This window comes from Canis lupus, chromosome 12, assembly GCF_003254725.2.
Source record: "Canis lupus dingo isolate Sandy chromosome 12, ASM325472v2, whole genome shotgun sequence".
Lineage (NCBI taxonomy): Eukaryota > Metazoa > Chordata > Mammalia > Carnivora > Canidae > Canis > Canis lupus.
Genome location: NC_064254.1, coordinates 64,869,335 through 64,882,644, shown reverse-complemented (window position 1 = coordinate 64,882,644; position 13,310 = coordinate 64,869,335). Strand labels below are relative to the sequence as shown.

Here is a 13,310-nt window from a genome sequence, read left to right as displayed (position 1 = left end):
GTCCGGTTGCCGAGCGGCGGGAGGCCCGCAGCTCCCGGACCCGCGCCGCCCTGCGCGCCCCCGGAGGGCCCGCACCTCCGCCCCACGCCCTCGCACCCCGACCCTCGCCCGTCACATGCATCTTCCCGCGCGCACTCGGTGAGCGGGCATGCCCTTGAGGACCCGCCGCGGCCCAAGCACCACTCCGCAGCGCCCCCGCGCCCCCACGCGACCCCACTCCCGGGAACCCCACGTCTTCCCAATTTTGGGTGCAGAGCGGAGTGGGAGGAGCTTAAGCTCCCGCCCTACACCCCCTTCGCCTTCCGGAGTTCTCCTCCGAAGCCCCGCCCCTTTCGGAGCGCTCACGACCTCGCCGTAAAGCGAGGAACATCCTTCTCTCTTGAACTGCCCGCCTCTGTCTTTACGACAGACCGTATTCCGCCTCGCCAATATGGCGCCCCCCATTTAGGAGGCTGCTGTGGGTTTTTTTTTTTTTTTTTTTTTTTTTTTTGGTACTCAGATGGCCGGGGGGCAGTGCTGAGTTCAGACTGTTCGTGCAGCCCGAAGCGCTGGGAAGCTGCCGCGAACGTTCGCTTCTGGTCACGGTTCCCGGAACTCACGGGAGGCTCAAGAGTTGCCGCTTCCTGCTAGTTCCTGCAGGTTCCTCCTCTGCCCCCGGTTTCTTCCCCGCGCCACCTCCGGACACCTCCCCGTCCCCCACCTCCGCCCCCCTCAAGTCCCTGACACTCCCAGACTCAAACTATGAGCCTTCGGAAGCTGCTGTTGCGCTTGCCCGGTTATCTTGGGGCGTCGGGTCCCCCGCGTCGGTTGTGGCGGTTCCCGGCGCTCGGTCCCGTCTCCTCGGTGGGCTCCGGGCGTGAGCGGCCCTCTAGGTCCCCGGCCCACTGGAACCAAGTGGTGTCAGAGGCGGAGAAGATTGTGGGCTACCCCACGTCCTTCATGAGCCTCCGCTGCCTGCTGAGCGACGAGCTCAGCAACATCGCTTTGCAGGTGCGGAAGCTGGTGGGGACCCAGCACCCTCTGCTTACCACGGCCAGGTGAGCTACCTCTGCCCCCGACGCACTCGCGCCCCTCGAGGCCTGCTTCCTGGCTCACGCTCACTGCCCGCCGCGCTCAGACGGGCTCCCTGCTTACTTCTTTTTATCTTTTTTTTTTTTTTTTCCCCTTTCCTTCGCTCTCCTAGACATTCGATGTTGTCTCCCCTCGATTCCACTTACCTTAACTTTCTTCCTCCACCTGCCCAGCCGAGCGGATAAGTGGTTTTCTTTCGAGAGACACCTGTACTTCTTTTCGCATTTCTGCTCCTTCATTAATCAGGAGCAAAGATGCCTCGGTGAATTGTAGAGAAATCGAGCAGGGATGTGGGTTTGAGTCACTTTTCTAGAAATGGTCTTTTTGTTTTGTTTTGTTTTTTAAGATTTTATTTATTTATTCATGAGGGACAGAGAGAGAGAGAGAGGCAGAGACACAGGCAGAGGGAGAAGCAGGCTCCATGCAGGGAGCCCGACGTGGGACTCGATCCTGGGACTCCAGGATCACGCCCTGGGTTGAGCCACCCGGGCTGCCCCTAGAAATAGTCTTTTAAAAAGACTGATTTTTTCCGTTCCGCACTGTTCCAGGGGTCTCCTCCAGAAAGAATGGCGTGGGGGAGATAATGCCGAAGGTAGGCAGTTCTTTACAACGAGTATCCCAGGCTTAAGGCAGGTCGGTCGCTATCCTCTTGGGATTTTTATCACTTTATGCTGGACTTCTGTGAAACTTGCCATTAGGATTTCAAGACCACAATGTATGCTTCCAGTAAAAACAAACAAGCAAAACTCCTTTTTGTTTGTAAATGATTTCAAGCATACTGAAAAGTTGCAAGAATAAAAGTAGTAACACACCTGATTGATTCGCCTATCCTATACATATCCTACACATATATATACATATATACCTATACATTCTCCTATCCTATACATATATACATACAATTTACATATACATGTAAAGTACATTTTTAATGAATCATTTGAGAGTAGATTACATACATCATGGTCCTTTATGCCTAGATACATCATGTATTTCCTAAGCATAGGAATATTCTTTTTTTTTTTTTTTTTTTTTAAGATTTGATTTATTCATGAGAGACACGGAGAGGGAGGCAGAGACACAGGCAGAGGGAGAAGCAGGCTCCCAGCGGGGAGCCCCATGCGGGGACTCAATCCCGGGACCCCAGGATCATGCCCTGGGCCAAAGGCAGATGCTCAACCACTGAGCCACTCAGGTGCCCCAACATAGCAATATTCTTTATAGTAATCAATTTAAGCACATTTAATATTGCTACAATACTTTTATTAATCTACTATTGATATTCCTGATTTCTTAATTGACCCAGAAATGTTCTTTATAGTATTCTTTCTAGTACAGGATCTAGGCTAGGATCACATATTACTGTTAGTTGTCATGTCTCTTTTGTCTCCTTAAACTGGGAACGCTTCCACAGCTCTTCTTTGATTTTGTAAATAGAGCTGTAGTTCTCAGATGGGGCAATTTTACCCCTTCGGGAACATTTGGTAGTATATGGAGATGTCATAACTGGGGCATGCCCTGGTATTTAGTAGGTAGAGACCAGGGATGCTGTAAACACCCTATTATGCCCAGCACAGCCCCTACAATGAAGAATTAATGTACCAAGGTAAAGAAACCCTAGATAAAAATTATCTTTGTTTTTTCATGTTTTCTTCTTTAAAGATTTTATTTATTTATTTGAAAGAGAGAGCATGCAAGTGAGCATGAGCCTGGGGGAAGGGCAGAGGGAGAGGGAGAAGCAGACTCCCCACTGAGCAGGGAGCCCCACATGGGACTTGATCCCAGGACCCTGAGATCATGTCCCGAGCTGAAGGCAGATGCTAAACCAACTGAGCCACCCAGACACCCCACCTGTTTTTTTTTTTTAAATTAAACTTTTATTTTGAGGTATTGTAGATTCACATAGTGTTGGAAGAAATAATACAGAGATCAAGTGTACCCTTTTTTTTTTTTTTAAAGATTTTATTTATTTATTCATGAGAGGCACAGAGAGAGAGAGAGGCAGAGACACAAGCAGAGGGAGAAGCAGGCTCCATGCAGGGAGCCGGACGTGGGACTCAATCCCGGGTCTCCAATATCACACCCTGGGCTGAAGGCGGCGACTAAACTGCTGAGCCACTGGAGCTGCCCTCCAGTGTACCCTTTACCCAGTTTCTCCCTATGGTAACGTCTTGCACAACTATGGTACAGTATCACAGGTAGATTATTGACATTGATATGGTCAAGATGCAGAACGTTTCTATCACTACAGCATCCCCTCCATTGCCCTTTTATAGCTACTCCCACTTCCCTTGCTCACACCCTTGCGATAATTTTTTATGACACAACTGTCATTTCTTTGTTACTACAGAAGTTACCAAATAGCAATAATAAAGTGATTTTACTTGTTGGCATTGTTTCCAGGATCAGAAATGTCATCTTATGAGTGGGCTACACTTGTCCTGTAGCTGGAATATTAATTCTCTGTAGATTTTTAGATGATATGCAGTCAACACACACAGACACGTACTTAAATGTTTTAAAGCTTAGTAATGAATGAGCTTACTATCCAATTTAAAAACTATAACTACCAATCCTTTTGAAATTATCTGTACTCCCCAGTCCATGTCCCTGACTCCCTGTGTACTGGATTCTGTGTTTATTCTTCCTTTTTAAAAATATTGGTGTTTCTCTAAATAATAACATATTAAAATCTCACTTTTGAAACTTACAAATATGGTAGCTTGTTGCTTGCAGTCTGCTATGCTTACTTTTTTATTTGCAATTGTTCCTAAGACTTATATATGTTGTGTTTAATTGTACTTGATTAGTTTTTCACTGTTGTATGAAATCCTATCATGTGACTATGCCGTAGTCATCTTTCAATCCGCATTTAGGTGGTTTGCATTTTTGTGTTATGAAAAAATGTTGTGAACGTGCTTACAAGTTTCCAGGTGTACTTGTCTTGAGAGAATAGATGCAAGAGTGTATGCACATGTTCAGTTTTAGTAAATAATAGCAAATTGTTTTCCAAAGTGATTGTACCAGCTGATACTCTCGTGAGCAGTGTCTGAGTTCAGGTTACACCATGTTCTCACAGTGCTAGAACCCTGAAGTTTCTTAGTTTTTGCTAATCACATAGCGGGGTTCACTGTGTGGTGGGAATTGTAGTGTTGGTAGAGTTTATAGTAGTACATTGCATTGCACATATTGTAGTCTTTATAATAAAACACTGAAGTGGAAATGGCAGAGCTGGAAAAGGCCTTATTATTGTGTTATATTCTGAGGATTGTAATTCATCTACTTAGTTGCCAGAAAATCAGGTGGGGTGTTGGAGAAGATCCCTTCTGAAGCTGCCAGAGATATACTAGATGAAAGCTTGTAAGAATAATGGCTCTAAAAATTTCCTGGTTGTAGCCTGCCCCACATACCCAGTACCATACTACAGTGAAAGAAGTGGAGAGGAACAAAACAGCAAAAATGTTATGGTAACATATATGAATTGCTTTATTGTGTGAGAAAAGAAAGAGCTAATATTGTGCATGTAGTTTTATTATACTTTGATAGTGTATCACAAATTATTTAAACAGTCTGAACTCACAGGCGGTCAGTGAACAAAAAACTTTGGGGGAGGAAGTCCTATATTTACCTCTTATATAGCAGTGGAGCAGGCAGTTGATCCATAGGGTAGGCCGACCATGATTATTGTAAATTATAGCTAAAAACATGGATCAAGCACTATATCTTTTCTAATGATGTACACCTTACTTTGTTGACATCTTATCAGCAAAGCATTGATAATTAAGAGGAAGATGCTGTCAGTATGTTAACCAAGGACATAAAGACCCCTTGTAGTTGATTTAGTTAGATATAGGATACTGGACTTGGTAAATTCTTTTACAGTTTCGTTTTATATTTTGAGTTTCTATTACTTACTTAAATCAATATTTTAACCCCGAGGGTCATTTTACATTTTGTTTAAACCTACATGGTAAGTTAGAGATGAATCATGTCTAAATACCCTAAAATTTAGGTGAAGGGTGGCATTTTTGGCAAACAGCAGGGGGAAAAAAAAAAAAGAAATCACCGTAATTTATTATTCACTACCTTCTGTTTCTTTACCTAAGCCATCTCATCAAGAAAAGGAGAAAGAGCCTAGAAGTGTACTCTAACAGATTCAGAAGTGAGATTAAATTTAAAATCTTGGGGTGCCTGGGCGGTGTAGTCACTTAAGCCCCAGACTCTTGATTTGGGCTTAGGTGGTGATCACAGGGTCCTGAGATTGAGCCTTGAATTGGGTCCACCCACAGTCTGCTTCAGATTCTCCCTCTCTCTCTCTGTCCCTCCCACTTTTGTGGGCAAGCTTTATCTCTCTCTCAAATAAATAAATAAATCTTTGAAAAAAGTTTAAATTTAAAATCTTGAGATTTGGTGAACTAATGATCTGATTACTAGGAACAGTGTAGCCGTTAGCTAATTTTTACCCTGTTCTTCTAGGTTTCCTAGGATCTTTAGATTGTAAGCTCCAATTAGATTTTTTAAATCCTCAATTAATTAGCTCAATGCTTTGAAGCTTATGGAGGAATATAAAGAAGCCTAAAACATGGATCATGTTCCCTGATAAATAGACATTGTGTTGGACACAAGTATGTTTACAACAGAAGGAAGTAAATGACTTGTGGCTAATGAGTAGTGGCAGTATATTAGCTATTTCATTTAGAGACACTGAAGTGGCCTGGAACAGAAGAGAATCATTAATGAAGAAATTGAGATGTCCTTAGGATAGGTGGATAGATATTACATGGGTAATATTTTATTGTTTCGTTTGTGATCCATTTTTTCTCCTTTCTTCCCCAGGTTCTCCTGTTTCTACTGAGTGTAGGGAGGACCTGAAAAGCAAATGCAGTAAAGTAAAATGAGCAGCAAGAAAGGAACAAGAATAGCTAAAACAATGTTAGGGAAAAAAAAATAGGAGGAATCATTCTACCTAATGTTAAGTCTTAGATATAATTTTATTAATCAAGACAGTGTGGTATTGGCAGAGGAATAGACGAGAACCCAGAAATAGATCAACACAAATATGCCCAATTGATTTTTGAAAAAGGTGCAAAAGCAGTTCAATGGAGGGACAATAGTCTTTTCAGCAAGGTTCTGGAATGATTGGGTATCATTGGCAAAAAAAAAAAAAAAAAATGAACCCTGACCTAAATTTCACATCTCAAAAAAAAAAAAAAAACAAAAAAGAAGGAAAATGGATACCTGTGAGAACAATATAAAATAAATTTTAAAAAACATTTGTTTATTTATTTATTTGACAGAACACAAGCCAGGGGAGCAGTAGGCAGAGGGAGAAGGAGAAGCAGACTCCCAGCTGAGCCTGATGTGGGGCTCAATCCCTGACCTCTGTAATTATGTATGACCTGAGCTGAAATCACATGCTTAACCACCTGAGCCACCCAGACACCCCAATATAACATGAATTTAAATGTGAAATATAAAACTACATAACTTTTAGAAGAAAACATAGGAAAACACCTCCAGGATCTGGGGCTAGGTAAACAATTACTAGACATAACACCAAAACCCCATTTCATAAGAGAAAAAAATCAGGGATTTTACTTCATCAAAATTAAAGTCTTTGCTCCATAAAAGAATGAAATAGAATGTTAACAGAACAAAAAATTAGCCACAGGGTGCCTGGGTGGCTCAGCGGTTGAGCCGTCTGCCTTTAGCTCAGGTCGTGGTCCTGGGGTCAAGTCCCATATCAGGCTCCCTGTGAGGAGCCTGCTTCTCCCTGTGCCTATGTCTCTGCCTCTCTCTCTGTGTTTCTCATGAATAAATAAATTAAATCTTTTTAAAAAAAATTAGCCAGAAATTAGGAGAAAATATTTGTAAATCTATTATCTGAAGGACTTGTGTGCAGAATATGTAAAGAACTCTAAACTCAGTGGTAAGAAATAAAGAATACACTTAGAAAATGAGCAAAAAGAGCCTGTAAAGATGACAAGTAAGTGTATGAAAAGGTGGCAGGTAAGCATGTATAACATTAGCCAGGTAAGCATGTGTAACATTGGCCATTAGAAGAATGCAAATTTAAACCATGATAACTGCTACATACCTATTAGGCTAAAATGTAAAATACTGACAATCTGAAGTCCTTGTGAAGATGTAGAGAAATGAAACTAGATTTCTTTTAACATTGCTGATGGTGATGTAAAAATGGTACAGCCACACTGAGAAACAGCTTGACAGTTTCTTATAAAATTAAACATACACTTGCCATACAACCCTACAATCACACTCCAGAGAATTTATTCCAGAGAAGTAAAAACTTATGTCAAAACCTATACACAAATGTTTATAGCAACTTTATATGTAATAACCAAAAACTGGAAATAACCCAAATGTCATTCAATGATGAATTGTTGAACAGTGTTGCAGCCATGCAATGAAATCTTGCTCAACAATGAAAACAAACTGTTTATTCATATAACAATTTGAATGAATCTAGAAAAAAAATTGTGCTGAATGGAATAAGTCAATCCACACTACTGGTGGGAATGTAAAAAAGCCACTACAGACTGTAGTATGGTGGTTCCTTAGAAAAATGAAAAGAATTACCAGATGATCCAACAATTTCACTTCTGGGTATATACATCCAAAAAAATTGAAAGCAAGGTCTCAAAGAGACATCTGTTCACCTATGTTCATAGCAGCATTATTCAAAATAGCTTAGACATGGAAGCAACCCAGATGTCCATCAGTAGGTGAATGGAAAAACAAAATGTTAGGTACATATAATGGAATATTATTCAGCCTTAAAAAAGAAATTCTGGCACATGTTGCAACATGGTGAACCTTAAGGATGTTATGTTAAGTGAAATAAGCCAGTCACAAAAAAGACAAATACTGTATGATTCCATTGATATGAGATATCTAGGTAGTCAGAGAAAGTAAAATGGTGGTTGCCAGGGGCTGGAAGGAGGGGGAAATGGGAAGTTGTCATTTAATGGGCATAGAGCTTCAGTTTTGCAAAATGAAAAAGTTCTGGAGCTCAGCTGCACAGCATTGTGAATATACTGAACTGTACACTTAAAAATGGGTAATCAAGATGGTAATTTTTTTTTAAGATTTTATTTATTTATTCATGAGAGACACAGAACGAGGCAGAGACACAGGCAGAGGGAGAAGCAGGCTCCACGCAGGGAGCCTGACATGGGACTTGATCCCAGGACTCCAGGATCATGTCCTGGGCCAAAGGCAGGTGCTAAACTGCTGAGCCACCCAGGGATCCCCAAGATGGTAATTTTTATGTGAATTTTACCACAAAGAAAAAGTCCATCTCAGAAGTTTATATATTGTTGGAAAGGAAGACTTTATTCTACCTTTCAAGGTCTTTCTAGCTGGACTAAGAATCAAAATGATGTGAGGCAGATTAACAGGAGAAAATAAAATTTAATAGCATATGCATGGGAAATCCATAAGGACTTGAAATTCCAAAGATAATGAAGCAAGGAGATGGTTATATGAGCTAAGGAGAGGGGTGGAATCTGGGTATTGCAAAGAGGAGGAAGACCTTTAGAGGAAGGTGAAAGGAGATGTTTGGGAAACAAATGTTGTGTTACTCAAATAAATTTCTTAGGTAAAGAGGAATCTTTGTTAATAGCTCTCTTCCTGGTATGTGCTCACAGGTGAGAGGGGAGATAAAGAGCTTTTCCTTGATCTGCTGGTTTGATTGCTTTGAACTCAAAATGATGTTCATGCCAAAGTCGCCAGTCGCGGGACAGCCTGCCCTGGACCCCTACAAAACTGTATGATTCCATTTATACAACATTCTCAAAATGACAAAACTATGGAGTTAGAGAACAGGTTAGTGCTCGCTAGAGTCCAGGACAGTGTGGGGAGCAGAGGGTGTAAATACAAAGATGTATTTTGTGGTGATGGAACATTTCGGTATCTTGATTCTGATAGTGGTTTTGTGAATCTGTACTTGGGTGTAGGTGCTTAGAACTGTACACTCATATACACAAATGAACACAGGTTAAGAAAAATGCTGAAAATGGAATAAGGTCTATAATTTTTTAAGTCTTTTTTTTTTAAAGATTTTATGTATTTATTCAAGAGAGACAGAGAGAGAGAGAGAGAGGCAGAGACACAGGCAAGTGGAAAAGTAGGCTCCATGCAGGAAGCCCGATGATGCGGGACTCTGGGATCACACCCTGAGCCAAAGGCAGACACTCTACCGCTGACCCACCCAGGAGTCCCTAGTTTTTTAAAGGTTTTTAACGTATTTATTAGAGAGAGAGCAGGGGGAGGGTCAGAGGGAGAGAATCTAAGCAGAAACCCCCCTTCCCCCCCCGCCCCACCCAAGTGCAGAGTCTGACATGGGGCTTGATCCATGAGATTACTACCTGAGCCAAAACCAAGAGGTGGACATTTAACTGACTGAGCCACCCAGGTGCCCTAGTTCTGTAGTTTTGTTAACACTAACTAATGTACCAATGTTAATTTTGGTTCTCATACTGTATTACAGCTATATACTGAGGAAAGCCAGATGAAGATACGTAGGACCCTATTCTATTTTTGTAACTTTCTGTGAGTCTATAATTATTTCACTATCATAAAAAAGCTAAAAAGAATCACTTTGAATTGAGAGATCAAATGAGTGAATGAACCAACAAACAAGCAGTAGGCCTGGGAGATAGGAGACCTGCATGTTCTAGTTTCATCCCTGTCAGTGGTAACAGTATGACCCTAAGCAAGTTATTCCATCTTTTCTGGGCTTTGAGGTAAGGAGTTTGAGTAAGTAATTTCCAAAGGTGTTGCCATTTCTAGACTGGTATAGAAATTAGTGTTGTATTTGAATATGGCAGATAAGGGAGCCATTGTCATTTCTCCAGCAGGGACTGAGCAGATTGGATACAATGTGGTAACACAAATCTATAGTCCTTTTCCTACTATTTAAAAATCCTAAAAGCTCAGAAAACAGAATGTTTTTTCAGGCTCATAAATCTGACCTGAACTGATGTGAGATTATTTATAGTCTTTCTTTATTCCATTTAATGTGAATATTCATGCATTTTGCTGCAGAAATATTCATGTGTTTGATTACACGGTGCTGCCCTAGATCCTGCTGGAGTGCTGGGTAAAATGTACCTTCCTAAAATCAGAAAAATTTTGAATTAGTTTCAGGAATTTTGGATGAGGGATTGTGGACCTGTCCAAGATGGACAGTGGGCTGTAGGATGGAGTAGAAGCCCAGGTGTATATGATGTAGATTGGTAATGTGGTGGAGGCTGAAAGTAGCAAGAGTGCATCAACTCTCACTTCCTCACAATTTGTACCCTGTGGTTCATTATTATCTTGCTGATTAAATGTAATTATCTACTTGTGCAGTATATATGTATTTTTATTTTTAATCACTTAAATTTTAGTATAAATCATTACAGATCTCCCCTACTATCTGAACGTAGAGCATTCCTATGAAACCTACCTTAAGCCAAAATGGCATAAAGCAAGGAAGCAATTACCATTAATTTATATGGAAAATTTTTTGAGTATTCCCAGACTCCAAAAATAATCTCCCTTAGGCTTTTGTGATACCTTAGGACACATCTTGCTAGCAAATGCACAAAATAAATCAAGATAAAACACAGATGCTCACAGACACTGTTCAAAGCTACAGTAGCCTGATGCTGCTTGTAGTTCCCAGGGAAGGAGCTTGGCTGGGCCACTCTCACTGCTCACTCTTACACTGCCTCTGTAATGGCTCACTGCAAAACAAGCATTGAATGCTAGTTTTGCTTTTTACCTTTTTTCATAAAAGTGAAAATCCTCTTTTTATTTCTTTGGGTTAGTGAGAATGTACTAATATATGTCTTTTGTGAAGCAGAGTGGCTCAACATGAACTTTTGAAAGGCAGGGGATACCTGTATTATTTTAAGTACTTTTAGTTTTATATACTGCCTTCTCTCAAGAACTTCTATTTATTTATTTATTTATTTAAGACTTTATTTTTTTTAATTCATGAGAGACACACAGAGAGAGAAGCAGGCTCCATGCAGGGAGCCCGATGTGGGACTCGGGCCTGGATCCTGGGATCACGCCCTGAGCCAAAGGCAGACGCTCAACCACTGAGCCATCCAGGCGTCCTTTAAATGCTTTTAATAATCATATGGAGAACACTTAATTGTTTCTAAAGTAATGACATACTTTTTTTCATGTAGAATTAGTTAAATTTTGTTTAAACATAGTTGATTTCATTGAACAATATGGCCTGATTTGTTTTCATTAATTACTGTGGACATATTTGGCTTTCAGTATTAAATTTTTGTTTAAATACTCTTTTTACTTTTGCCTTGATCTCTACTGCACATTTAGATAGGATTAATTTAGTATGCATTTAGTTGAGACAAATTATGACATTTCATCTCTCTCTAAGGGGGTGTTGATTCTTTGGCAGAGACTTTTGTTCCCAACTGAGTTCACTACAGTTACTTGGCTACCTATAAAACCTTATTAGTCTTTTCTGCATGTTAAAATTCTTCAGAGATCTTTGAAATTATTATTAGAAATTTAATTTTAGTCTCTTCCATGTTTATAAAAGACCCTTTCTAGATTCAGTTCTGTAATTACTGACTGAAAACCTGCATTACTTATGAAGGACTTTTTTGGATGACTAGGAGAAAATTAAAAATTTTAATTCATTCCACAAATATTTGAGGTGCTCTTGGCACAGAATGTACAAACAAGAATACGACACAGTTGCTTCCCTTCAGGAATTCATCAGAGACGGTATAGTGAGCATGAGCTCTAGAATCAGACTGTTTAGATTTATATCCTGTCTACCAACACCAAGCTCTGTGATTTCAAATTTCCTTAACTTCTTTGTGCTTTAATTTCCCTATTCGTAAAATAAGGATAATAAAAGTACCTGTATCTTAGGGTTATACGAAGATTAAATGGGTAAATATAGGTAAAGTGCTTAGAATAGTATCTGGTACATAGAAAGTATCCAAATGTTAGCAGTTTTCATTATTATTGTAATTCATTTTAGTGGAGAGATGTGCAAATAGTGAGAGTACCTTGGGAAAAATTCTATAGTATGTGTTAACAATATGCTGTAGAGGCAGAGATGGGTAAAAAAAAAAAAAAAAAAAAATCTCTACAGAAAATTGAAGACTTCCAGAAATGAGGTGACCTAAGAGTTAAGTCATGTTGGGTAAAAAGGACATGACCAAGGTAGGAAAATAAAACAGAAGAAGTTGCTTAGCCAGGGGTTGGAAAGTAGTAGTTTTTTGTGTGGGCTGAACATGGGGTGGGATGAGGCAAAAAGAATGGGTTGAACATATATGTCTGCACATATATGTCTGCTTTTGCCAAGACAGAGTAACCAATGCTAGACTTTACCTTCCACTGTAAACAAATAGAAAACTGGGTAAAAAATGTGAAACAATTGTATCCTTGGAGTACAAGGCAGTATAGGATTGTGTGAGGGAAAAGATTGAAGTAAAAACTATCACTCTGGCTTTGTGCTGGGAGGTATTTTCCAGATAGTGACACAGAGAGGGGCAACTTGAGCAGAGGATGGTGGTATTGTTGAGTTTGAGACAGATCAGATTTTGGGGAAATGGAGGCAACTGGAAATTATGGGGCAGAATAGAGAAGAGGAGGAAGTATACAGAGAAAGCCTCCGGAAATATGAGGGGCCCACCTGAGTCTTTTGTTGAAGTATAAGCAGCAAATGCATAGGATGAAACTCCATGAGGCTGAGGAGCTATAAGCTGTACAATTCTCTGAGTTCTCACAGAACTGGGAGACATTTGAGTTCTAACTGGACACTTTGGAAAGACTTTGTTGAACAGTCAGGCATTCAATGGAGACCCCTGAAAATTATGCCTTAGCAATAAGGATAAACCAGCTTTAGAGTGCAGCCTGCTCTAGAACTTCTCTAACAAAACTTACCAGAAGTTTTAAAAAGATCAGGCCAACCCAAAAGTAGTTGAACTGCCAGCCAGAGCACACCAAAACTCTTAAAAGGAAGACTATAAAATCCAGATACTTAACAACACAATATAACAGTACCCAACATCCAATTAAAAATTACAGGACATTTCAAGAAACAGGAAAATATGACACATACCAGGAGAAAAACCAGTCAGTAGAAACAGATCCTTAAGACAAAGGTGATGAAATCAGCAGACAAGGCTTATTATAAATATGCTCAAGTATTTAAAAGAAAACATGAATAATGATAAAAG

The 13,310-nt window shown here is 40.3% G+C and overlaps 1 protein-coding gene across 7 annotated transcripts in view; it reads left to right on the top strand.

Annotated features, from left to right (window-relative positions):
• Positions 1-412: 412 nt before the first annotated feature.
• PDSS2 (decaprenyl diphosphate synthase subunit 2) overlaps positions 413-13,310 on the top strand; it is a 251,385-nt gene continuing 238,487 nt past the window's right edge. For 6 of the 7 annotated variants that reach the window (XR_004804282.2, XM_035697995.2, XM_035697992.2 and 3 more), the window contains exon 1: positions 413-1,037. Coding sequence is in view for 6 of the 7 variants with exons in the window: in XM_035697995.2 (XP_035553888.1) it covers positions 742-1,037 (296 nt within the window). In the remaining variant the exon portion in view is untranslated. The remainder of the gene's footprint in view (positions 1,038-13,310) is intronic. The other variant, XM_049092432.1, reaches the window with a different exon arrangement.